At 43.4% G+C, this 24,224-nt stretch overlaps 1 protein-coding gene across 3 annotated transcripts in view; it reads right to left on the minus strand.

Moving 5' to 3' along the window:
* Positions 1-24,224, minus strand: part of LOC130197772 (retinoic acid receptor beta-like) — a 72,142-nt gene that overhangs the window by 40,698 nt on the left and 7,220 nt on the right. For all 3 annotated transcript variants that reach the window (XM_056420671.1, XM_056420654.1, XM_056420663.1), the window contains exon 2: positions 18,407-18,555. Coding sequence is in view for 2 of the 3 variants with exons in the window: in XM_056420654.1 (XP_056276629.1) it covers positions 18,407-18,555 (149 nt within the window). In the remaining variant the exon portion in view is untranslated. The remainder of the gene's footprint in view (positions 1-18,406; positions 18,556-24,224) is intronic.

Here is a 24,224-nt window from a genome sequence, read left to right on the forward strand (position 1 = left end):
TTGTCACGTCTAACTTCCGTTATAATATTCACGGTGAATTCAAGCTTTCATATAACTTCCAACCGATGCCGTTTATTAAAAAACCAACGCAGCATGGGCACACTTGTTAAAAATCCTTCTGACCCCGATGACCCTTCGTATGAAAACCAAATGTGACCATGTGACGTGCGACACGGAGACGTGGCCCCTGAGAAGTCTCTCGGCACACGGCAACAGAGGCTGAGCTCGGCTGCATTTCTTTCCCAGGGAAGGTGACAGAAAGCGGAAGAGCATCTCGAGGAAGCGGGAGTCGTCGCAGATGTGTGTTTTTTCTCTCTCTCCGCTCTCAATATTAATTTGCCGTTGCTCTGGGGGTCTTTCGGAATGATCGTCCATCATCCAGGCCCTTTTGCACATGTTTGCAGGCGTCTTTTTATTTATTTTTGCCGGAGGAGCTCGGTTCTTCATAAGGAAGCGGGGGGTGGGCGTTGGGGGGGGGGGTTTAAAATTCCATTTACCATAGCTGCCTCTGACGGATGGGACCTTGCCTTTTCATTAGTGAAGCAGGATGCGCGATGGGTAACAGATTAGATCACGGGACTGAGACGGCCGACTCTGTAGCACCATCTCGCCTCGGCCTCGAGCATCCGTCAACCTCCCGGACCCCCCCCCCCCCCCCCCCCGCGGTCGCACCGGTAACAACAGAAAGCAGCCGACCGCGATCGGTCCGAGGTCACCTCCTCTCAGCGTGGCATTATTCATTTTTCTTAATAGATGCCTTTATCCCGGCTGATGTAAGCCAAGTGTGTTGGGCACACATTACCCGCGGGGTCTGATGGATGGCCATGGAGGCGGCGTGCGTCGCCATCAGCCGCCATATAAGTGTGTTCAGGTTGGGTGCAGAACCCAAGGCTACTCAAGTACTTATGTCATTCAAAGCTGAGAGCATGCAGGTCACTTAGCCTTGGAAATCTACGTCCCTGTGTGTGTGTGTGTGTGTGTGTGTGTGTGTGTGTGTGTGAGAGATAAGTGCTGTACAGTGTGCTGGGGGTTTCACTGGGAGCTGGAGCTGCTGCTGCAGTGTGTGTGTGTGTGTGTGTGTGTGTGTGTGTTGTGCTCGTGCTGCAGACTGGTTCCCAAGACAGATTTGCATTTTTGTGAGCTTCAGCTATTTGGGGAAGGGTTGGCTGGCAGTTCAACGACTGAGCTGCAATGCATCTCATTTAAACTTCCCCATCTCCGCATTATTGATATATCACGAGAAATATGCAGACTGATGGGGAAAAGGAAACGGGCCCCACACAAGTTATAGAAATCGACAGGAGCAAATCCCTATATGAGCTTCACTAGATCCAATGTTACGGTAAGTGACATCATTCTTTATTAATTTGGAGGGAACTTAATATTATTAAATAATGTATTTCATATGTAATTTATATATCAACAAAGGACCAAACGCAATGTGAAAAGAGAATTATCAACACATTATATTAGAAGCTGAAATTTGATCTAAACTGAAATAATAAATAGCCTCATATGGTTTTATATAAGCAATAATACACAATATGACCGTACGCAGAGCCGGTACAGCACCGTCACAATTATGCTACTGATGTATTAGCACGACGTTCTGCACTGACGTACACAAAGACGGAGGCTTTTGGTTTGTTTCCATGACTCCACCGAGATCAGCTCGTTGTGATTTTACTCATTTATCCCGATGTGCCGAAGCTCATTCGACTCCAACTCTGCGGCTGGCTTCACGTCTTCTCTTAGATTCAGGACCGGATATCTTGCTAAAAGGCTAACGCTAACAGATGCTACGCTAGAAACAACCCGGCCTCCTTCAACAGTCCATGAAGTGGACCAATAAAGAAACGGCATTGTTCTTAAGCTCCTCCTAGTTTTATAATTGCAATAAGTCAGTCTGTTGTTTCATTCCAACGTCACCCGTTTGGTGCTTATTGGCGTACATGCTATTTCATATTTTCGAGGAGTAAGATGGCGTTCGAAATGAAGACGAGCCCCAAATCCTATAAAAAGGTGCTAACTTTACATTAAACTTTAATATCCAGGACCAGTTTCCACAGCGGGGACGACTGAGGTGGATGCGCTAGTCCTGACTGTTGTTTGTACTGTAAACCTGTGAACCCCACGACCCGATGACGGGAGGTCAACGCTCATGTGCTACCGAAGCTACACTACCATTCAAAAGTTTGGGGTCATCCAGACAATTTCGTGTCTTCCATGAAAACTCACTTTTATTTATCAAATGAATTGAAAATTGAATAGAAAATATGGTCAAGACATTGACAAGGTTAGAAATAATGATTAATATTTGAAGTATTAATTTTGTTCTTCAAACTTCAAGCTCAAAGGAAGGCCAGTTGTATAGCTTATATCACCAGCATAACTGTTTTCAGCTGTGCTATCATAATTGCACAAGGGTTTTCTAATCATACATTAGTCTTCTAAGGCGATTAGCAAACACAATGTACCATTAGAACACTGGAGTGATAGTTGATGGAAATGGGCCTCTATACACCTCTGGAGATATTTCATTAGAAATCAGATGTTTCCACCTAGAATAGTAATTTACCACATTAACAATGTATAGTGTGTATTTCTGATTAATGTTATCTTTATTGAAAAAACAGTGCTTTTCTTTGAAAAATAAGGACATTTCTAATTGACCCCAAACTTTTGAACGGGAGTGTAGTTCGCTCGTCATGTTTTCGTGTTTCGGAACAGGCTCAAACTCAAAGACTAACTCTAAATATTTCTCCCTGCGGCTCCAGACGTGGTCACCGACATCATCGTAACTCTGTTTCGCTTACGTCCGTAATAAAAGTCTCATCTCGGGACCCTAAGGACGGGGACGTAATCGTCTTCATACGTGAGGAAACTGTACTTAGGATACAGTGTGTGGGCTGTAACTGTGTGTGTGTAGAGAGGGCCGTCCGTGTTCCTCCAGCTTCCCAGCAGCCGGAGTGAACAGATGCCGACATCCGAGCACTTCATCCCGACACGCCCGCGGGGAGTCACCCGTGTCCGCGATGAGTCACACCATCGCAACATCTGCTTCTGTTCCTCACTCTGTCTTATCGGTTTGCTCATCTGTATTTCCTCCTTTTCCTCCATCTCTTCTGCCTCTCCTCTCCTTTATCCTCCTCCCCCTCTCCGCCACAGGACACCAGCGTTGGCCCGAGTCTGCGCAGACCGCTCTGATATTCGCCGGCCCCGTGTCCCGCGGGTTTACTCATTTGAAGCGTTCGAACGTGCGACCAAAGGACACCCTTGAGCTGAGTGTTGTACAAAAGGTGTTTACCTAGGTGGAGTGTGTGTGTGTGTGTGTGGGGGGGGGGGGGGGGGGGGTGCTGCTGGGCTAAATAAATGATAGGATCAGAGGTTTCAGCTGTGGGGACACGCTGGGAATGAATCACACCTCCATCACACGGATGCAGAGTCGCTGAACTCCGTTTACCCTCCCGCAGTTCCCATCTGCAGCATAAGGCGCTTTCGTTTCTTCCATGTTATCTTAAAAGTGTCGTGTTAAAGCCGCTCTCTAGTTTCAGTGGCGAGACTAAACTTCTTTTTTGAACAAGATTTGACTCCAATATGACGCCTAGAAGTATATCCCTAGAACCCAAAGGTCAAGAAAAAGCAATTGACGTGAAATCAAGAGGAGAGGCGGCAGCTTCCCACGTCGAATAGATTGAACTAAACTCTGATGACGTAACTGCATTGTATTTACTCTACATTATGTTCACACGTGGGAGATGGATCACGGAGGTCTGGATCGTGGTCCATGCCTAATACAAACTATTCATACACTCTGTCATACGCATTGAATGTATTGGAACTCTAATGATTCCTTTTGGTCACATGACGTCTATTATTCTCTCCATCCTGGAGAGGGATCCTCCTCTGTTGCTCTCCTGAAGGTTTCTTCCTCTTTTTTTAGGGGGGGGGGAGTTTTTCCTGATCCGATGTGAAAGGTCAAAGGTCAGGGATGTCGTATGTGCACAGACAGGGTTCTTACACATTTTGACCAATGGATTTCCATGACTTTTCAACGACTTTTCCATGACTTTAAACCACATTTCCATGACCAAACTGAAATCTCGGTAAAAACATGAACAATTTAGAACATTGTTCGTATTGAGAGCGTACGTCGGCTTATATATTTAAGTGTCTTTCTTTAAAAAACATATTAAGTATTTCAAACTTGGCGTAAATGAACATGTGATTATAACAAATTCCCATGACTTATCCAAAACTTTTATGATTTAAGTTTTTTCCATGACTTTTCCAGTCCTGGAAATGACCATTTTAAAGTTATATGACTTTTCCAGGTTTTCCATGACCGTACGAACCCTGTACAGATTGTAAAGCCCTCTTAGGCACATTCGTAATGTGTATATATTGGGCTATACAAAAAAAACTGAAGTAAATTGAAATAAGTAGTGGTAAAAATGGGTCCTGTATAACTTCTATGGAGAAAAAAAAATAGAACCAATGAAATGAAACGAGGCAACAACAGTACACTGCAGTCGACTCTTTGCTGACTCATTCAAGCTGGTCGGGGCCGCCGAGTGGACTCCCGAACCCCTCCTCAGCTAACGCCCACCGGGGAGATCCCGGCACCACCCGTTTGCACGCTGCTGCATACCTCTGGGTTTAACTTGGACTGAATGACCTCATACGAGGACTCCGATTGCCTGCACACGTCGCCGCTCGAAGAACTCACCCGGCGGAGCTCTTTCGCATCGATCCGATACGAACCTTTAGGACCGACACTGACAATGTGATTAATATCGCACAATATAGCAAAAGCAGATGTTGACTGAACAACGTTGCACTAATCTCTTCACGCCACAACTCTCTCTCTCTCTCTCTCCACGCCAGATAAGGCCCCGCTGAGCTGTAACGCCGGGGCACCATGGGACATGGGCCCAGCCACCTGGGAGACGAGGCCACTTCCCCCCGGACTGATAAACTGCACCTTAACCGAGGTCATTATCCAACATCTTGTTATCTTAATGGGCCGGGGATCGGGTGTCAGAGCGACGGCCCCGCCATTTTAGGCCTTCTCATTTACAGATTAAAAAACGAAAGTGCCGTCCATTCATTATTTAGCAACAATCCAACCCCCCCTGTCCACCTGGCCTCCTCCTCTTCCCCCCCCCCCCCCCTCACCTCTCTCTCTCTCTCTCTCGGCCACGGCTGCTTTGTGGCGCCTGAGCATTCAGTCCAGCCGAGGAGAGAGAGAGAGAGAGAGACATAGAGAGAGAGAGAGAGAGAGGGCGGATTAGCTTTCGCTCTTAATCGTGTCGACATCTTATCACTGCCGTGGAAAGTGGAGAGGACACTGGAAACCCCGGGGAGGGGGGGGGGGTCCAGAAAAATGAGGAGGAGAGGTAGAGTGTAGAGTAGGAAGGGGTTGGGGGGGGGGGATAGGGGGGCTAGGGGGTGATATTTATCCAGTCCAGGCTATTACTTACACCTGCAGTTCACTGGAAAGAGACGACAGGGTTCAGGAAGAGGACTTGGCCGGACAACGAGTGAAGCAGTTTTCCTCAAATGTTATTGTCCCATCGTAGGGAAATAATGCACAGTCATTGTATTATATTTGTTTGTGTGTGTGTATATATATATACATATTTGTTTCATTTTATATACATATATATACTTCATTTTGTATTTTATATTTTACTTGAATACATCTATATCTTTCATCCCTGTTTTTTATATTTTATATTTTATTATTGTGTGTTTAGTCTATTGGTGCTGCTATGTGACGACAAATTTCCCCTTGGGGATTAATAAAGTATCTATCTATCTATCTAAACGGGGAGAAGTCATTGACTGCTGTGTCAAGAGAACTTGTTGTCATTATAAAGGCTTAAAAAAAAAAAAAAAGACATTAATTTAACCAAGACAAATATTGAAAAGAAAAATGGATTTTTTTAAATATGTGGAAGACGTGTCTTCTTCCTGAAGCAGAACAATGTCAATGGTTGCATATGTCTACACGTGTGATATTTCAGTTTTTCTTTTTTAATAAATCTGCAAAAATGTCTACATTTCTGTTTTTTTTCTGTCAAGATGGGGTGCTGAGTGTACGTTAATGTGAAATAAAATGTACTTTTTTGATTTCAGCAAATGGCTGCAATGAAACAAAGAGTGAACATTTTAAAGCGGTCTGAAGACTTTCCGTACCCACTGGATGTCTGACTCTTGTGACAAAGACAAACAGAGACTTATTGTGTGTTTAAATATTATTTGCTTTTCCATCCTGTTAATAATCTTGTGACTCCTTAGGTCGGGATCCAGTGTGTCGAAGTACTTTTTAATCTATCGTAGAGATAAAGTGTTAGTGAGCATTTGCATTATTCACCCTTTAATATGATTGTAACGGTAAGCTAAGATGAAGTTCTTTAATTCTGTCTTATTGAAAAAAATGTCACTTTGACTTTGAAACTTCGGCGTGTCGTGTGGAGACACCGCGAGAGACGAACAATGCACGCCACAGATCCAGCTCCGGGACACGGAGATGAATGAGCTGAAACACACACGGCACGGTTTTGCTCTGGAGTCGCTTTGTACTTCACAAACAAACAAAAAAGTGTACGCCAATAGAATAATGTGTGGGACGTGTAACCACTTGTGAGCGCAGGTCGTTGCCAAGGGGCGGGAGCACAAAGCAGGAGAGTAAAAATAACAACGTGCGTTTCCCTTTTTTTACTTCCAAGATTCTCTCGAGCCATTCGCTTCCGACACATCGACGCCATTGCGATGATGAGCGAGCTTTTTAACCAATGGCGTTCGCACTTATAGGAGGCCGCTTTCCTCCGGCGAGGATACGTGCTAAGTGTTATTTTCCAGGGAGAGGGGCACGACATGGGGGGGAGGCGGTGTTGTTGTGGTTCACCTGTCGTATCAACTTGAGAAACAGAACAACGGGACAAAAGGGGGGGGGGGCGCACAAAGACCTGCATTGTTACCACGGCAAACGTGAGACCGCCACAGATAAGGCACCAGTGGTGTATAAAGTACCCAAAAGTCATACTTGAGTAAAAGTAAAGATACTTGACTGGAAAATTACTCAAAGTACCAGTGGTGTATAAGTACCAAAAAGTCACTTGAGTAAAAAGTAAAGATACTACTGGAAAAAAAAAAAGTAAAGTCACCTATGAGAATACTACTTGAGTAAAAGTATGAAAGTATCTGATTTTTTTTGTTAAGTATTGAAAAAAAGTAAAAGTATGTTAAAAAAAAAAAAAAATAGGGGGTTGAGAATTATGAAGTTTATTTGTTTTGTTGCTGTGGCCGCCATGAACAAGGGTATGAGCTTGGATGAACTTAGCAATATATGAATACTGAAATTACTAAAATATAAAAACACGATTAACACAGAAAAAAGCAGAACCAAAATCATCACTTTAAAGTGAAAATGTATTATTCATCTTCAAAAAGAAGTTGATTTTCAAATGGACATTTTTTTCGTCGCTCTGGGGCTGGGGGAAGACGAGTCCTGCGAAGAGCTGAGCACGTTCACCTGGTGGCAGTGTCTGTGTAGGCCCTCTGGTGCCCTGGTGCAGGTAGGTGTGTCTGGCCACAGGCCCTGATGCAGGTAGAGTGTGTGGCCTTTGGCAGTGCAGGTAGTGTCAGTAGGTGATGCCTGATGGCACAGGCCCTGATGGTGCAGGTAGAGTGGCCCTTAGCTTCACAGGCCCTCAGCAGGTGAGTGTGTTAGAGCCAGGCAGAGGCACAGGCCCAGGTGTGTCAGGCTGCAGCAGCAGGTAGAGTGTGGGTAGAGTGTGTCTGGCTGTACTGTGTGGTTAGCTTGTGTGTGTGTGTGGTGTGAGCAGAGTGTGTCTAGGTGGTGGTGGCAGAGCAGTTCAGAGACAGCGCATTTCAGCAGCACAGTGCTTGCCAAGTCAACTCCATCCAGCTTTTGCTGCTGCTGTTGTCTTCTTTGGAAGAAGAAGTCCTCTTCATCAGATGAACTGGACCTGGTGGCATCATATGCAGGCAGGAGGTTCTTCCATGCCTTGATGATGTCCATTCCCAAAAATATAAATGAGAGTATTACAGACATGATAATTAAATAACACTTCTAACACATGTCATGACCACAACCTAAAGTTTTGTCCAAAATAGTGTTTTAATTTGAGGTTTATACATTTAGTTTCATGCACTGTCCGTGTATCCAGAGTTGATTTGTGAATATGTACTTGTATCTCTGTAGTTAAACACAACAACAGTCCCAAATCAATATCGTCGCCATTACTGGACCCCGTCTCTTATAATATTAATACAAATAATGATCATAATGCTGTAATGATTAGCATTATATTATAGCTAAGACGACTCAAATCAACACATTTTCACAACTGTCAAAACACTTCTTCAGCTCATTAACTCGCTAGAGATCCGTCTGCTGCACTCACGCTGTCTCATCATTTTAATTGATTTATAGCGCTGTTAGCCTAACACATACGCCGACAAACAGAGACTTCCCCCCCCTCTCCTGCCAATATAATAACTTACTTCATCCTGAGACCAACATGCTGAATATCTTAACAGGTTTATGACTAAACATTAAAACATTAACGCTGGATTAATCTTAATTTACCTTTATTTACCTCAATGTGTTTCCTTTGGGTTGTTGTTGAAGGCCAATATCCTCCGTAGTTAAGGGCACTTCATCCGGTTCATCCGTAGGGAAAAAAACAAAAAAAAAAAAAAAAGAAAAGAGTTACACGCCGCCATGGACGTTGGTCCCCGCCCTGGGTTAGCTAGCTTCCATGCTGCTGCTGCTGAACATGTAAATGTAGCCGCCGCTCGCCGCATCCTGCATCACTGGGAAGAGAAAACAAAGAGCATCCCCAACCTGATCCCCAACCTGGTGCTGCTGGTGCGTTGCGCTCAGCGGTGCTGTGTTGTGTCCCGTCCCGATGTCATGATTGTTTTTTTTATTTTTTTTTTTTTTCCGCTTTATGTGTAATGTTTAAATGTCAAATGAAAATAAGTAAGTGTTTTACAAAAAAAAATTGCAAAATAAAAAAAAAAAAAGTAAAATATAAAGTAAAGTAGTAAAAAAATAGTAAAAATAAAAAAAAAGTAACGAAAGTCTTAAGTAGTACTTCTACTTCGTTACTATACACCACTGTAAGGCACAAAACAGAGCAGCAGTCCACAGCGACAACACGGAGAGAGAAAAAAAGGTAGACGTCTCTCTCAGACCCCCACTCTTCTGTTCTGTTCCACCCCCCCGAAACCCAATCAGTGCTTATCTGTCCATCCGAGCACCTGAAGTGCAAAGATGGACCAAGAGATACAGGAGAGATTGAAAGGCGAATCAGGGGAAAGTAATAAAAAAAACACAGAAAAAACAGACGAAGAGAACAAGAGGATGAAGAGAAGAAGAAAAAAATAGCAGCGAGTGAGAGGCCTGAACAGAGGAGCTGTGTGACTCACCCGACCGGCTCTGAATAGCTGCAGAGAAAGAGAACCGGAGACCGGAGCGAGAGGCAGACAAAAAAAGAATAAAAAGAGACAAACCAGGAGGTTTCAGGTCATCCGGTCCTCCACAGACGGCCCACTGTGGCCCTCTTCTGCAGCTCGCCGCTCGCCATTCAGCGCTCGTCTTTCGAACCCCGGGACCCGGCGGGGGTCCCCCGGAGCGATCCGGAGCCATCTTTAAAAAGCTCTCTCTGCCTCCGTGCTGCTCACGTAACACTTTAACACACACACACACCACACAGTCGGACCCGTCGCTGACCGGTCCCACCCGGCACGGCCAGCGACTCACAGCAACAGCATCCGGACGTTTAGTCTGGCCGACTTCAGGGTGGTGGTTTCAGATTTGGTTTTATAAAATCAAAAAAGTTCATTTATTACTCATTAGTGTACACTCAGCACCCCATCTTGACAGAAAAAAGCAGAAATGTAGAAATTGTTGCTGATTTATGAAAAAAGAAATACTGAAATATCCCATGGTATTTCAGTTTTTTGTTGGTTTTTTTTGCAAAAATGTCTACATTTCGTTTTTTTCTGTCAATATGGGGTGCTGAGTGTACACTAATGACTAATAAAATGAACTTTTTTGATTTTAGCAAATGACTGCAATGAAACAAAGAGTGAGCATTTTAAAGGGGTCTGAATTATTTCCGTACCCACTGCTGTGGAGAAGGGTCGACATGAAGTTGACATGATGCACAGCTTCGGATATGAGTCTGACGGTCAGTCCAACACGTGACAAGTAAACTGCAATATCAGTTTTCTTGAAATGCGTATTTCCGCCCAGATTATAATTGTAGTTTTCAACACGTGTCATCGAGTCGTTAGTTGATCTCTGAACGTGTGCCGACGCTAGGATTAAAAAACGTATATTTGCGATACGTCAAAACCAAACGTGACGTATCCCCCCCCCCCCCCCCCACAGGTCATTATTTCCAACTAAAAAAACATTTTTTTGCAGTTTAAAATGAGCTTATGTGCATCTGCTTGGGTTTGAAAGTGAAAATCCTTCTTGAACCTGGATTGTTTTTGACTGAGCTGGTTTCTGAATATAATTTGTCTTTGAGGTAAATAATAATACAATTCAAACTATGATTGCAAAAGAAATCCCTTTGACTTATGCTTGAACTTGAGTTTCCTATGACTGATGGAATGATGTATTTAAATTAAAAGCCCCAGAAAGAAGTCATGCGTTACAATAACAGCTCCACGCTGAACCTTCAATAACACACTTAGACATAAAAGATCAGCAATCAGTGCAATAAAAGCTCCTTTAGCAGGCGGGTGCTAACCAGCCTCCTCGGCAGCATGTAAAAGGACACTTAAGCATAATGTTACTTCACTTCACACGTCCTCCACAACCCGAGCTCTTTACCAAACCCACATCGGCACACTCCAGACAATACACGCAGGAGGAGGATGAGGATGAGGATGAGGAAGAAGAGGAGGAGGAGGAAGGAGGAGGAGGAGGAAGAAGAGGAGGAGGAGGACGTATCTATTTCCCGTCACACCTCTGCAACGTCGACCCTCGGTTTGATTTTCTCTCTCTCTATTAACGCTCCAGCTTCTTTCATGTCGTACGCCGTTGACAAATCACATTATGAAGTGTGTGTGTTAGCACCCAGGGGGGGGGGGGGAGTGTGTGGATTATGGTGACAGGCAAAACGCAGGCAAAGAAAAGGGCCCCAGCAGATCCACGTCCTCGATTCTCGCTCTCTATCTCCGCAGTAAACCGTCAACTCAACCGAGCTCTTCATCCTCTTTATCATCGCCGACAGTTTAAACTAAACCCATCTCACTGCAAAGATGAGAGTGCACATTCCTACATCTGCATATGCATTCTTGTTCCCAGATTAAAAGAAACTCCTGCATAATGCATCCCGACGCCATAGAGGGTATATTATTTTTAGTCGTGTTGTTGTGTTAGTCAGCAGGATGTCTCGAAAGCAGTGTGCACAATACTGTCTGCCATCACACAATTAAGTATTTCATACTCAGCGAAATAATAAAGAAAAGTTATTGAGAACTTTTCTTATAAATTACCCAAAAGCTGCACATCTCATCACCAGAACCACACGTTTGGTTTTTCTGCCCAAGAACCACACATGTTCTATATGTTCATCTTTTGACTCTTTTAATGATTCATCCATTAAAAAAAGAAAGTTTAATGACCATTTAATTTGAGTAAATGTTAAGTTGATACACTGTGGGCTATTTGATTGTGCAATGCAGCCACAACCCACCCCGTTGAAAATATCCCAATTTATGGATTATAAATTATATAAAAATGTCTCACAGTAAACGTTGACTCAGCTCGTAGCAGCATTCACAATAATCTAACATTCTTGATTAGTTTACTTAGTTTTTGCAATATTTCCAACTGGTTACCGTTTAAAAAAACAAACAGATTAGCACTTCAGTGGCACTTAAATGGCTCTTATGTATGGCACTTTTGTAGTTTGACTTTCTTGAAGATACTGTATGTTACTTTCTGGATTCTTGTTGTTCTGAGTTTGTACTCTTGGTTGAATTCACATATTCTAAGTCACTTTGGATAAAAGCGTCTGCTAAATTACATTTTAATGTCCTCACCGCACCATCTTTGTAAAAATGAGTCATCTCCCAGCAAAATTAGGACGGTCCTACACACCAAGCGGAACATATTTATCTTCTGACTTGACATTTAATTTAAATGGGTTTAGCGCTGCTGCTGGGCAGCAACGGCAAACGCAGCAAGTCAATCATAAAATAAAAAAACCTGACCTGCACAAATATACTTAAAGTATATATCAATGCTTTCAATAGATTACATCCACGTGAATCTCCGCCCGCTGCACATGGACTTGTTTACGCGCACTGGATTTAAAGATTAAACGGGGCTTTTTCAAATAAGGAGAAGCTGAACTGCTTCAATGCATTACTTTCGCCCATATTTCTAATTTGCGCCGGCGAACTTTCCATTCATGCTTCACAATCAGCTGACTTGTGACGGACGATCGTATTCTGGCGGATCCCTTCTTAATCTGACACTCGTCACTGTTAAGTAGGATTAATGAGTTCTTCCAGAAGAATCACTCATCTAATAAGCAGAGCCTTAATAAACCAAATGCATCTGGATAACCGACACACGTTAACGTCAGTTATCATTTCTCTTGTGACCGTTTCTCATGGTTCTTCGCTTTCAGTGCACAGCTACTAGCCTAGCTTAGCTAAAAAAAGGCCGTCGCCTTTAACAGCGGAGCGTTGCCAATGAAACATAACTTTGAATTAGATATTGTTGGTGAAGAAATCAGATGTGTAGGTGACTCTCAGCCTTTTTGGTTGGAGGTGGACCGACAGAGAGTTCAGATGTGTCGGGGTGTTTCTGCTCCAGGGTGAGCGTTCTGAATTGTGTTTTATTCGGAGAGGTTACGGTCTCCCGCTTGTCAAACCAGTTCCGTCAAACTAATCCCGCCGTGTCAACGCCTCGGGACCCACCGAGTAAGAGAGGGAGGGGGGGAGGGGGGAGGTGGGGTGGTTTCAGGAGTTTTGTCCTGGCTCCTAAAGGCCCGTCAGCGCTGACGACACGCGCATACAGACTCCAGCCTCCCTTTCTTGCTGGACGTTTCGGAGCTTATGCAAAGCAATGTTAAGATGTCATTCTGTAAAGTGCTCGGCACACATTGGAGCCTCTAAGCTTTTCTATTCATACCGACGGCTCCCTGTTCTTGCACTCCAGCTTTTTAGATATCGGCCTCTGACATTGCTGTCTTCATCCCTCCATTCAGACATTAGTATTTCAGACTATGCAACATTAGTTTGCTTTATCCTCCATAATTTGTGCCCAACGAAGGGTCCGATCCGGCACTCTGGATGATTTTGCAAAGTGGGAAAATTACAGAGATGTTATTAATTTAAGTAATTTTTTCCCCCATGAATTGCAAGAGTGAGAAAAATGGACCAGTTACTATTTCTAAGTAATTAGATTTCAGTGTCTCCCAAAAAATACAATATTAAAGAAAATACACAAGAACATGCAGGAACAACTGAGAGCAAGGGAGATGAATGAATTGCTGGCAGGTTATTAATCTCGGTTATTAATCGTCACAGAGAGAGAGAGAGAGACATGACATCCTCTGTTTTGTAAATTAATTGTTCATTAATTGTTAACATTTATAAAATGTACTGGTACTTTACACTTAAAGAGGGAGCCTTTTGGAGGTGTTGTTGTCGACAGTTTGTAATGCAATGGTTTTACCGATTTGAGATAACATCGGGATGTGGCCCACGAACTAAAATGAGTTTGACACCCCTGCTTTATTCAAATTAGACAGGACCTCTTCAGGAGGAGCCACATTGCTTTATTTTGTCATCCAAAATGTCTAATAAGCTGCCGAGTCATTTAATATAATGTGTTTCAGAACACAGGTTGTCATATTGTGTCTGAAAGTGCCTCAAATCTGATATTCATGGGAGACTAATAAGTCAAATACAATTAAATCTGGTGACAGTGTGTTGCTCTGGAGTTGGAACGGTTCGTAATGATTGGTCTGTGACAGCCCTCGAGGTTTACTCTACCGTGAGACTTTTGGATGGACTTGATTAGGAGTGAAACATTAGCTGCAGGAAATGATGCCAAAATATGAGGTCTGTTTACTACAGGTAAACAGACATCTGATAGCCAGCAGTTCCTCATGCTTGGAAAGCCAAATATATAACCAGATATTTCACTTTTCCCCTCCGTGTGTTTGTCAGCTGGATGAACCGGAGAGGTAGAAAAGAAATCCCTCTCAAATAAAAGTTGCAGAAACTTTGATCAGATTCCCTCTGGTGTCTTTGAGATGCTCCCACGGCACCCAAAGACACTTTGCAGAGTTTTCAGAAGCACGGTGACAACAGGAAGTGTGTGTGTGTGTGTGTGGGGGGGGGGCCTGAATGTGAAGGTTGCCTTGACTTTGGAAGATTTCTTGACTTTGGGTCAACACGGATGAAACTGTCATCTGTTGCATATGCATGTGCTTCTGGAGGCCCATATGCCTGCACCCGGTTTTAACAATTCAAATCAGCTCCGTCCACACAATAAATGTCACACACAAACACACACACAAACACACACACTGACTCACAACAGAATAATCAAACCCTGTCAAAGAGCCACTACTGCTGTACCTATTGTGTTACATTCATGTTGTTTTTGCTCTTGCTCTTTGTGCAATAGCAAGTGGATTGATAGAAAAATACAAAATAAACTCCTTTTGTCATCTGAGAATACCAAACATCTGGTTCTGCTTCACTCTGTTCAGGGATTATTCAATAAATAATGATTTGTTGTATATACAAAAATAATACAATAAATTATATTTAATAACGCGTTTTCATAACCTTATTAATTACTTTTCCGAGTGACCCTTTAAATTCACATCAATGATTTGATGTGCTAATATGGGCTATATGACTGATTATTTGTATTATTGCTACATGTGCATGCATGTGAATGTACTTGTTTTTTTATTTTTTGTGAAGTGCTTCACATATATCCACATAGCCTCCAAAGCACACACACGTTGTGTCTTTGAGTCGATTTGTGGCTCTAATTGGCACATTCACTGGGCAGTAAAAGGCTCTTCTTGCCGGCTAAAAGCCTACAGCTGTACGGCATGCTTGGTTGAATCTACCGAATGGAAGGGACTCGCCCCTTGCACAGCAAACAACAATGCCTTCGCCATGGAGACAGAAATACAACACAGGGAGAAGAAGGAAAAAAACTATAATCCGCTGCTTAATCCTCTTGAGTCAGGATGTCGCAATAATAAAGGCCATTCTGCCATGAATTGAACTATTTTTACATCAGCGCTCTGCAGTGAGCAGAGGGATGGACTGAAACCATATGGGCTGCATTCTCCAGAGCAGATTTCACTTCATTCACCACCTGCATCCGTCTTTAGGGAAGCACACTCTGCACTCGGGGTGCTCAGTCCCAGTTTGTTGTGCCCAAACTAAACTGTTGTGTATACTCCACGAACAGCACTGATATCTTCTTCCTTTTCTTGTTTTCATTGTCGTAAATTGTCCTGAAAGGTGCAGTGTGTAAGATCTGCTGCAAACAAACATGGGGGCAGATTTCAACCTTACGACTTGGTCCGTACAATCTATACTTACAGTTATCAGTTCTTTAAAAGAAAAAAGAAAGTGCAATAGTATATTAAACTCGACCACACTGTAGAAACTCTGAGAGCCGGTCAAATCAACACTGCCATGTTATAATGTTCACTAGCTAGGGGCTGTCCTGGACGCAGAGTTTATTTATTAGATAAATCCAACATTAGCGTATTTTACATAGGAGAGAGTGGGCCTTAGCTACAGTTAGCTTTAGCAACTCCCTCCCCCCGCCACCATTAGCGTATTTTACGGAGGAGAGCGTGGGCCTTAGCTACAGTTAGCTTTAGCAACTCAAATTCAGCATGCGCTAGATGCTATAGCTGACAAGTAATGTGAAGGTCCACCTGCTCTCCTCTAGGTGAATTAGTCTCCTGGTGGCGGGGAAGATGAAAGAAAGAATTCATCTAGTTTTGTCTGTTATTTTGCCACTTTTGATTAAATCAAACTGACTCACTATCGCCTCTCGGAGGTACAATTGGTATTACAAGACAGGCCACGTCGAGGCTAGCTGGTTAGCCTGCTCATTTAATTAGATATCAACGCAACACCTCCAAGTCTTTGACAGAACACTGTAACCTCCTCACATGTTCACTAACTACAATGTTAGTTCATTTAAGAGTCACGGCCAGGTCTCACACATTGCACCTGTTGAACAGAGGCCAGAGCGTGGAGGTCAGAGGTCATGACAGGCCCTCTGCGACGAGGCTTATGTTGGAAGCCCGCGGAGAACTTAGTTTGACCCAGAGCCTGGCGAGTGAGCTGATCACCACCTCCCTCCGGGCCAAGAGCTCCAAAAGATTCCTGGCATACCACCGCTTCAATTACAGCGGCTGGGAGGAGGGAGGACGTCGCGGTCTGGCTGCATGGGAGACAACGGCATCGCCCGCGAAGGAATCACGCAGGCCGTCTGCAAGGATACACGTGGGTTTCTCTGGGAGGGGAACCACTGCAACGTGTCACCGATCCCACCAAGCCATGTAAAGCTCGACTTTTTTGGAGCAGTTTTACATGTTTTTTTAAAAGTACGGCAGCCTTTGCAATGACCGGGCTCCTGAACATTCTTTATATGCGTCTACGTGCAGGCGGGCGTGAGCGGTTACCTAGCAACAGCTGCTGTGAGTGGGAGACGGACAGACAAGTGCTGGCAGGGCAGATGTTGGAAGGAATTTCTAAAAGTAGAGCTTTTAAAATTGGCCGATTATGACAGAGGAGGTATTGTCATGTCCCAAATTTTGCAAAAAAAATGGGTTTTCCTCACTTACCGCTCGTGGTTTTTAACCTAGCATTTACTTTTTGTTCTTGGCTATATTTGCAAAAGTGTTCTGCGGCTAAAACAAAACAAAAAAGAAAAAATATAGAGGTATGTGAGAATCTGACTCTTCCTGTGTCCACACATCGGTCTCATTGTGATACAGACTGATGGTCACTCAAATAAATGTGACGCTATTTTTAAAAACAATTATATACTAATAATACTGTATATAGATACAGATTATATACAAAAATAATCAGTTTTACTAATAATATTAAAGCCATTTAAATGTAATGCCCTTTACATTCCTGATTTATGAGAAAATATTAATATTCTCTACATAAATGATCCCTTGAATTTGGTTATTTAGGTCTGATGGTGCTCAAGATGCACACTCAGCAGTTTGATCGACAACATTTGACAAACAAACCCCCAACAAGGGGTCAAAAGCTTTCTCTGGTGCTTTAGATCGCCGTGGATCTGTCGAAATGTGAGTTCAGTGGCTGTTTTGAGTTGATAAAGAAACCTTGAAAACAAGGATCTGCACTTCACACATCTCATTTGTTTGCACTACACACATACACACACATTTCATTTCATTTGCTCTGCACTCATACACACACTTTGCTTTTTGCACTCTGTCTATATTTAAATTTATTTTTTATTTTTTTGTATTTGATTTGTCAGTGTTGTTGTGTGTTGTGTATGCATGTGTGTTGTATATTTACATATATATTTTGTTTTGTATTTTACTTGTATACTTCTATATCTTTCATCCCTGTTTCTTATATTTTGTGTTTTGTTTTTATTCTTGTGTGTTGCTGCTACTGTCACGACAAATTTCCCCTTGGGGATTAATAAAGTATACAGGACTGTCCCAGAAAATTAGAATATTGTGATAAAGTTCTTTATTTTCTGTAATGCAATTAAAAAAACAAAAATGTCATGCATTCTGGATTCATTACAAATCAACTGAAATATTGCAAGCCTTTTATTCTTTTAATATTGCTGATTATGGCTTACAGCTTAAGAAAACTCTAAAATCCTATCTCATAAAATTTTAATATTTCCTCAGACCAAGTAAAAAAAAAGATTTATAACAGCTGAGTGTTTGTCAAGGCTCAGGAAACCCTTGCAGGTGTTTCGAGTTAATTAGACAATTCAAGTGATTTGTTTAATACCCTACTAGTATACTTTTTCATGATATTCTAATATTTAGAGATAGGATATTTGAGTTTTCTTAAGCTGTAAGCCATAATCAGCAATATTAAAAGAATAAAAGGCTTGCAATATTTCAGTTGATTTGTAATGAATCCAGAATGCATGACATTTTTGTTTTTTTAATTGCATTACAGAAAATAAAGAACTTCATCACAATATTCTAATTTTCTGAGACAGTCCTGTATATCTATCTATCTATCTATCTCTTCGCCTCACACTCTCTTTCGGCGTCACAGAGAGGAAGAACACGGCGGCGTCACAGTGTGAGGAGGTGCATGGGGGTCCTACCTTGCAGCCCTCACATGCACTGACACCATAGTGGTATCCAGAGGACTTGTCCTGGCAGACGAAGCAGGGCTTGTAGATTCTGGGAGGGGCCAGCGGGGACGGCGGGCTGGGGACCAGCTCCTCGGAACTGGTGCTCTGCGTTTCGATGGCTGCGGGGGAAATGCAAACAGGAGAAGAAAGAAGATGACTGAATGATTCCCTCAGACACCTGGAACGAGAAAAGTATCCGCCGATGGTATTATTAGTTCACTCTAAATTCAGGAAACCCTCCTTTGATGGCAGGAGGTTGAAATCCAAAGTCTCTGAGCTCCGGTAGCGGTCGGTAAGTCTGTCATAATCAGGATAAGATTTGACTTTGGTTTATGACATAAAAAACTCATTCAAACCTCCTGCATGCTAGCACACTGAACTAACATGCTTCTCGCCAGCATGTTAGCATTTAGCACTAAGCCCCACTGCAGGCCTACAGCCTCACAAGAGCCGCTGGTGTGGCTCCTATCACTTAAAGGGGCCCTGGAACACACTGCGTGTCTCCTTGAGGTCTCACAGAGAGTTTAATGCATTTCCTTCCTCGCAAAGCATTTGTTCGACCTCTTAACAGCCCGTTACGTGAGTAGCAATGTTAATTTAGGGTTAAGGCAACAACACAGCTTATTTAGGTTTTGGAATAACATCATGTTTGGGCTGAAGGTGCGTTCACACCAAAAGCAAAACTATTTTTCGCGTCGCCCAAAACGCGTGAGTTTACTCGCTCGACCGTTCACCGTGTTCTCGCCATGAGCGTCGAGACGCTCCGTGAGGGGCGGGGCTTATCTCCGTGTCTCGTCTCCGTGAAGACCGTTATCATCTCCTTCATCCACCAGAATAACTAACCACTAGTTCTGCTTTATATTTGTCGTGGACGTCCCACACACTAACGCCCTCGTGTTTGGGTTGATGACATCACCCGTAGGCTCACTCAGCTCGGTCACTTTCACCGATGAAGTCACTGTTACGTCTGAAAGACTTCCGCTTCCAGCGCTACGAGAGCGCAACTCAAGAGCTGATTGGCCCGAGTTGCGAGATGACCGCCTCAGAGTTTAAATATTTCAACTCGGGGCGAAAATTGCGCCGCTGAAAACGCGTCGGCCACATTGCGTCGCCCCAAACGCGCCGCCCGGGAAAATATCGCGTCTATCGCAGCCACACGCGTCTGTACGTTGACTTTTCATGGGATTTGGTCGCGCAAAAAAATAGTTTCGCTTTTGGTGTGAACGCACCTTCAGAGGAAGAACGTAAACTAAATCAAATACTTAACACATCACAAATGTAACTCAGCAGCAGTTGGGGACACGCATCGGTCTCCTGGTTGGAAGTCCTTGTTTGACCTCTGGCTACCACCACACACAACCATCACTAGTCTGGGTTCATTTAGTTATTCCACCACAAAAAAAAGGATCATAATCCACTTTCCATTGGCATTCCTCCTTTGAAGAGGTTTCATGTATTTCTGTGAGATCAGGTTGTGCGTCTTTGTGTGTTACCGCCAACAGACCAGTGGCATGTAGGGAATCTCCAAAATCCACCACCAAGTTATTGCATACCCAAATACATTTAGCTTTTTTTTTTATTATTAAGTGGTCAAAATGTTCTGTATATCTGTTGGACCGTATTACTGCAAGGAACAGGAAGTGGTGCACAGGCAGATGAAAGAAATAAGTTTTAAAAGTCCTCCGGGGGGAAAAACAACTTTTAATTCATATTGTGCTTCGCCAGAAAGCAGGTAGGAGACATTACACAGTATTATTTATCATAGATGTGCTTGTAATTTGGAGACAACAAAAAAAAACGAGTCCTCCAAGATAGAGCAATCATAGCACACTTAGTAAAAATGTACCAGACTTTGAAGCGTTGTGTGTCCACGTGCACGCAGCCTATCAGCATAGAAAATGGAGAGCAGTCTCTCGGCTGATTAGATTACTTTCTTCCGTACTTCATCAGAGTAAACTCAATTACTGATGGTAAGGGACACGCTCTTATAATTACTGGACCCTCGTCCTCGCATGGAATTCCCTGGCGGTTTAATCTAATCTCGGGCTACCGTCACCCTGTGTGACTTTTTGCGCATGTTGAATTTGCAGCGTTGCATTCGGGGGGAAAAACTTCCGGAGGCTCCGGGGGAAGAGACTTAACAAAGTCCATCAGAACGGTACGTGAGGATGAATGGTACCTCGGTAATAAGGAACGAGAACGTGCGACGACCACCGAGGTTAATTGGGAAGAGACGATTCACAAACATCTCGATTCTCGCTCTTATCTGGGCGTGCGGAGCAGTTTGGGGCGGCAAGCAAGGCGACGGCTCACAAGTTCTGCAGAATCTCTAAGGAGACTCGCATAAAGCTGACATAATGATGCTGCGTTGGGGATTGGCAAAAAGTTTGCATGCTCTGAATTTCAAGCGGCATTCATCCGAGAGCAAACGGTGAGGCGACGCTATTCCTCCATTCTTTAAACGACTTTGGTGCGACCCGGATGCGTGGACGCGCACAGACGGACGGACATTCGTTTCCATGGAAGTCGGCTCGTCTCATTTGCTCCAGAGGGTTTCCCCCGGTGTTGTTGGCATAGAGCAGTCATCAGAAGCAGCTTGCACACAAAGCAGATGTATGGCGAGACACCGTACTGGAGGCCAGCCAGTGGTCTGACACACAGAGCCATCTGATAGGGCGGGGGGGGGCACTCCATGCTAGTCCATACAAGAGTATAACTAATGCAGTGTACACGCTGGGCTGGGGTTTCAGTGCCGATACCAAAACATTCAGGAATATAATGTGTTCGTATAGCCGAAGGCCCTTTTCACACGTATCTATTCGAGTCTAGCGACATATCCAAATGCAGTTTTTATCGCTCGTCTTTATACTCATACCGTCTCTGTAGCCAGATCGCAAATACGATTGCAACGCGTCTCCTCCCAGGCGTAATGTACGTCAGGGCTCTGAAGCTTTGGGGCGACTGTGGGTCAGCGGTTATCCGTCTTACGATCAGGGGGTTGGCGGTTCAATCCCCCGCCCTGGTCGAAGTGTCCTTGAGCAAGTCGCTTTGGATAAAGGTGTCAGCCTAAATGACATGTAAAGTAATGTAATGAAGCTGTAAGGAGAATAACTTGAACAGTTTGGCGTCTTCGTTTCAACAATCACAGTAAAGCTAACCAAATAAGTACTAGAGGAAAACTGATGTTCGACATTGAGTCCTAGTTGGAAGTATTATTTTGTCTAGTGCCACTTCTGTATCTCCATCTTTGTAAAATGCACAAAAGTCCAGAACGCACACTGGTTCTAAGCAACCTGGGAAATGTTTCCGGGTAGGTTTACGCAACACTGCTTAAAAATTATGAATTTGTACATCATTTATACCATTTTCGATACATTTGATGTCTTTTGACACGATATTTAATGTTAAGGACGGAAGATTCGACATGAATAAATAAATGTAACATGCATGTAAACATAACATATCCATCCACAAGCTGAATTTGTCCCTTTGTCCCTACAGAGAAGCCACACAGTGATGTCTCTGTCCTGCATCAAACACGTAACGCGTGAGACGCGGTGTTCACCTGAGATGAGGATGAGGACGTTCGAGCGCGCCGTGTGTTCGCCTTCCCCGGGAGGCGCGGCGCACTTTAACACACATCTACAGGAAAAATACTTTTTTGTTACCGCTATACGGAGCATTTGTGACGGCTGGGTGGCCCCACATCGAGCCAACAACTCAGCCCCGCCGCCTATTTGAAACTCATGGCTGCGTCTGGGAGGCGGCGTGACCACCTGCAGACAGATGGGACGCATACGCGTAGATTCATTACGCCCCTCCTAGTGTCTGTGTGTGTGTGTGTGTGTGAGGGGAGGGTGGTCAATGGGTACCTGTCCCCTATCAGGTGCAGGGGAGCCTTTTTCTATTTTCTGCGTGATTAAACTTGGAGTCGACTTCCCCGCATGTTAACATACACAGAAAGCTCCATTAGAGGAATGAAGGCTGGCGACAGACAAGCGCACACGGCGAGTCTGGTTTAAGAAGAGCCAGAGGACAACAACAAAAAAATCCGTGGCTGCCGAAACCCCTTCGCCTCTGGCTGAACCTGCAGGTCAAACAGGAAGGCACACACACACTCCCTGGAAGCTGGAAGAGGGGAAAGACGAGAGAAAACAGCCCCTCTGATTGGGACTGAGCCTGCTGACACCAGTGGCTCAGATATAAAACAAATATTAATTTAATAAGTATCAGCCAAAACTGGATACAACTGACGAAATTATATGTTAAACTTTAAAAATGTAAGTAAAAACTTTAGTTTTTGACTGATAACATTCATAAAGATGTGATAATCTCGTCGTGTCCTCATCTGATACGAGGCACTGCGACTCCGTCAGATGAAGTTAATCAAAACCAAAGTGATGCAATGTAACGTTTGAATGAAGAAATAACTCAATGTCAAAATAAAAAAAGTTCACGAGCAGTAAAGTACAACCTGTGTAACGTGGCCGGATACGATCCCGGCTAACGGAAGCTAACTGCTACGTGACGTAATATCTCTTCTCTACTTTGTAACTGTGGTTGTAACTTGTGGCTATTTCAGTTTATCTTAACTCGGGTCTAATTTCCTTCGTTTTGGACAACATTTAACTCTCTAAATGCAAAGTTCACACGACACCACTTGTGCCTAATTTTCCACCCGCCGACCGAAATTGGAGCCACCCGACAAAAACACCAGATCAGAGGCAAGTCGGTGCTCGTACATTCCTCTCCTCATAATCAGAACTTCTGGCTTGTGTGTTATAATATAATATTATTATTATTGTAATCCACAATTGCAGTGTGAATGCACGACGTTCTTCATTTTGACATCAAACGGTCAGTATGTGATATCAGATTTTCTGATACCTTCCAAAATTTAAAATAATAATAATAATGGATTCTATTTGTAAGGCACTCTTCAGCTAAGAATCTCAGACTGCCACAGAGCCAGTAAATGTTTAAAACTAACTTTAATAAAAAGTCATAAAACTCAACTCAATGTGATAAACGCCTTCCTGAATAAAAAGGTTTTCAGGCCAGTCTTAACCCTCCTGTTACCTTTAGGGTCAATTTGACCCCATTCAATGTTTAACGTCGGTGTTCTTTGGGGTCAATTTGACCCCAGGCTGTTTTTCACTGTCAAACATATAAGAAATAGCAACTTTTTTATATATTTAACCCTTGTGTTGCCTTCGGGTCAATTTGACCCGATTCAATGTTTAACCCTCCTGTTACCTTTATATTTACTAACATATTTTACACTTGAGGTCAATATGACCCCAGCTATTAAAATCTCCAGAAAATTATTAGAATTAATATTGTTTTCCAAGTTTAAAGTTTAAGTGTGAGGTACTTTATGTTTGTTTGTTGACTCCCGAAAGAACACCGACATTAAACATTGAATCGGGTCAAAATGACCCGAAGGCAACACAAGGGTTAAAGGGCTATTTAGGTAGTCAACAAACAAACATAAAGTACCTCACACTTAAACTTGGGAAACAATATTAATTCTAATAATTTTCTGGAGGTTTTAATTGCTGGGGTCAAATTGACCCCGAGGGTAAAATATGTCAGTAAATGTGAAGGTAACAGGAGGGTTAAAAGAGTCCAGTGTGTGTGTGTTGCCTGCGGTGGTCAGGGAGCCTGTTCCATACAACATGTCTGGTCGTAACGTTTGTGTCTCTGCCGTGCCCGACTCAAAATATTTAAATGTTCCCAGATGTCAGTGAATTTTTTTTGGAAGAACAGCGTTCAAATTTCCAATCGT

This window comes from Pseudoliparis swirei, chromosome 1 (assembly GCF_029220125.1).
Source record: "Pseudoliparis swirei isolate HS2019 ecotype Mariana Trench chromosome 1, NWPU_hadal_v1, whole genome shotgun sequence".
Taxonomy (NCBI): Eukaryota; Metazoa; Chordata; class Actinopteri; order Perciformes; family Liparidae; genus Pseudoliparis; species Pseudoliparis swirei.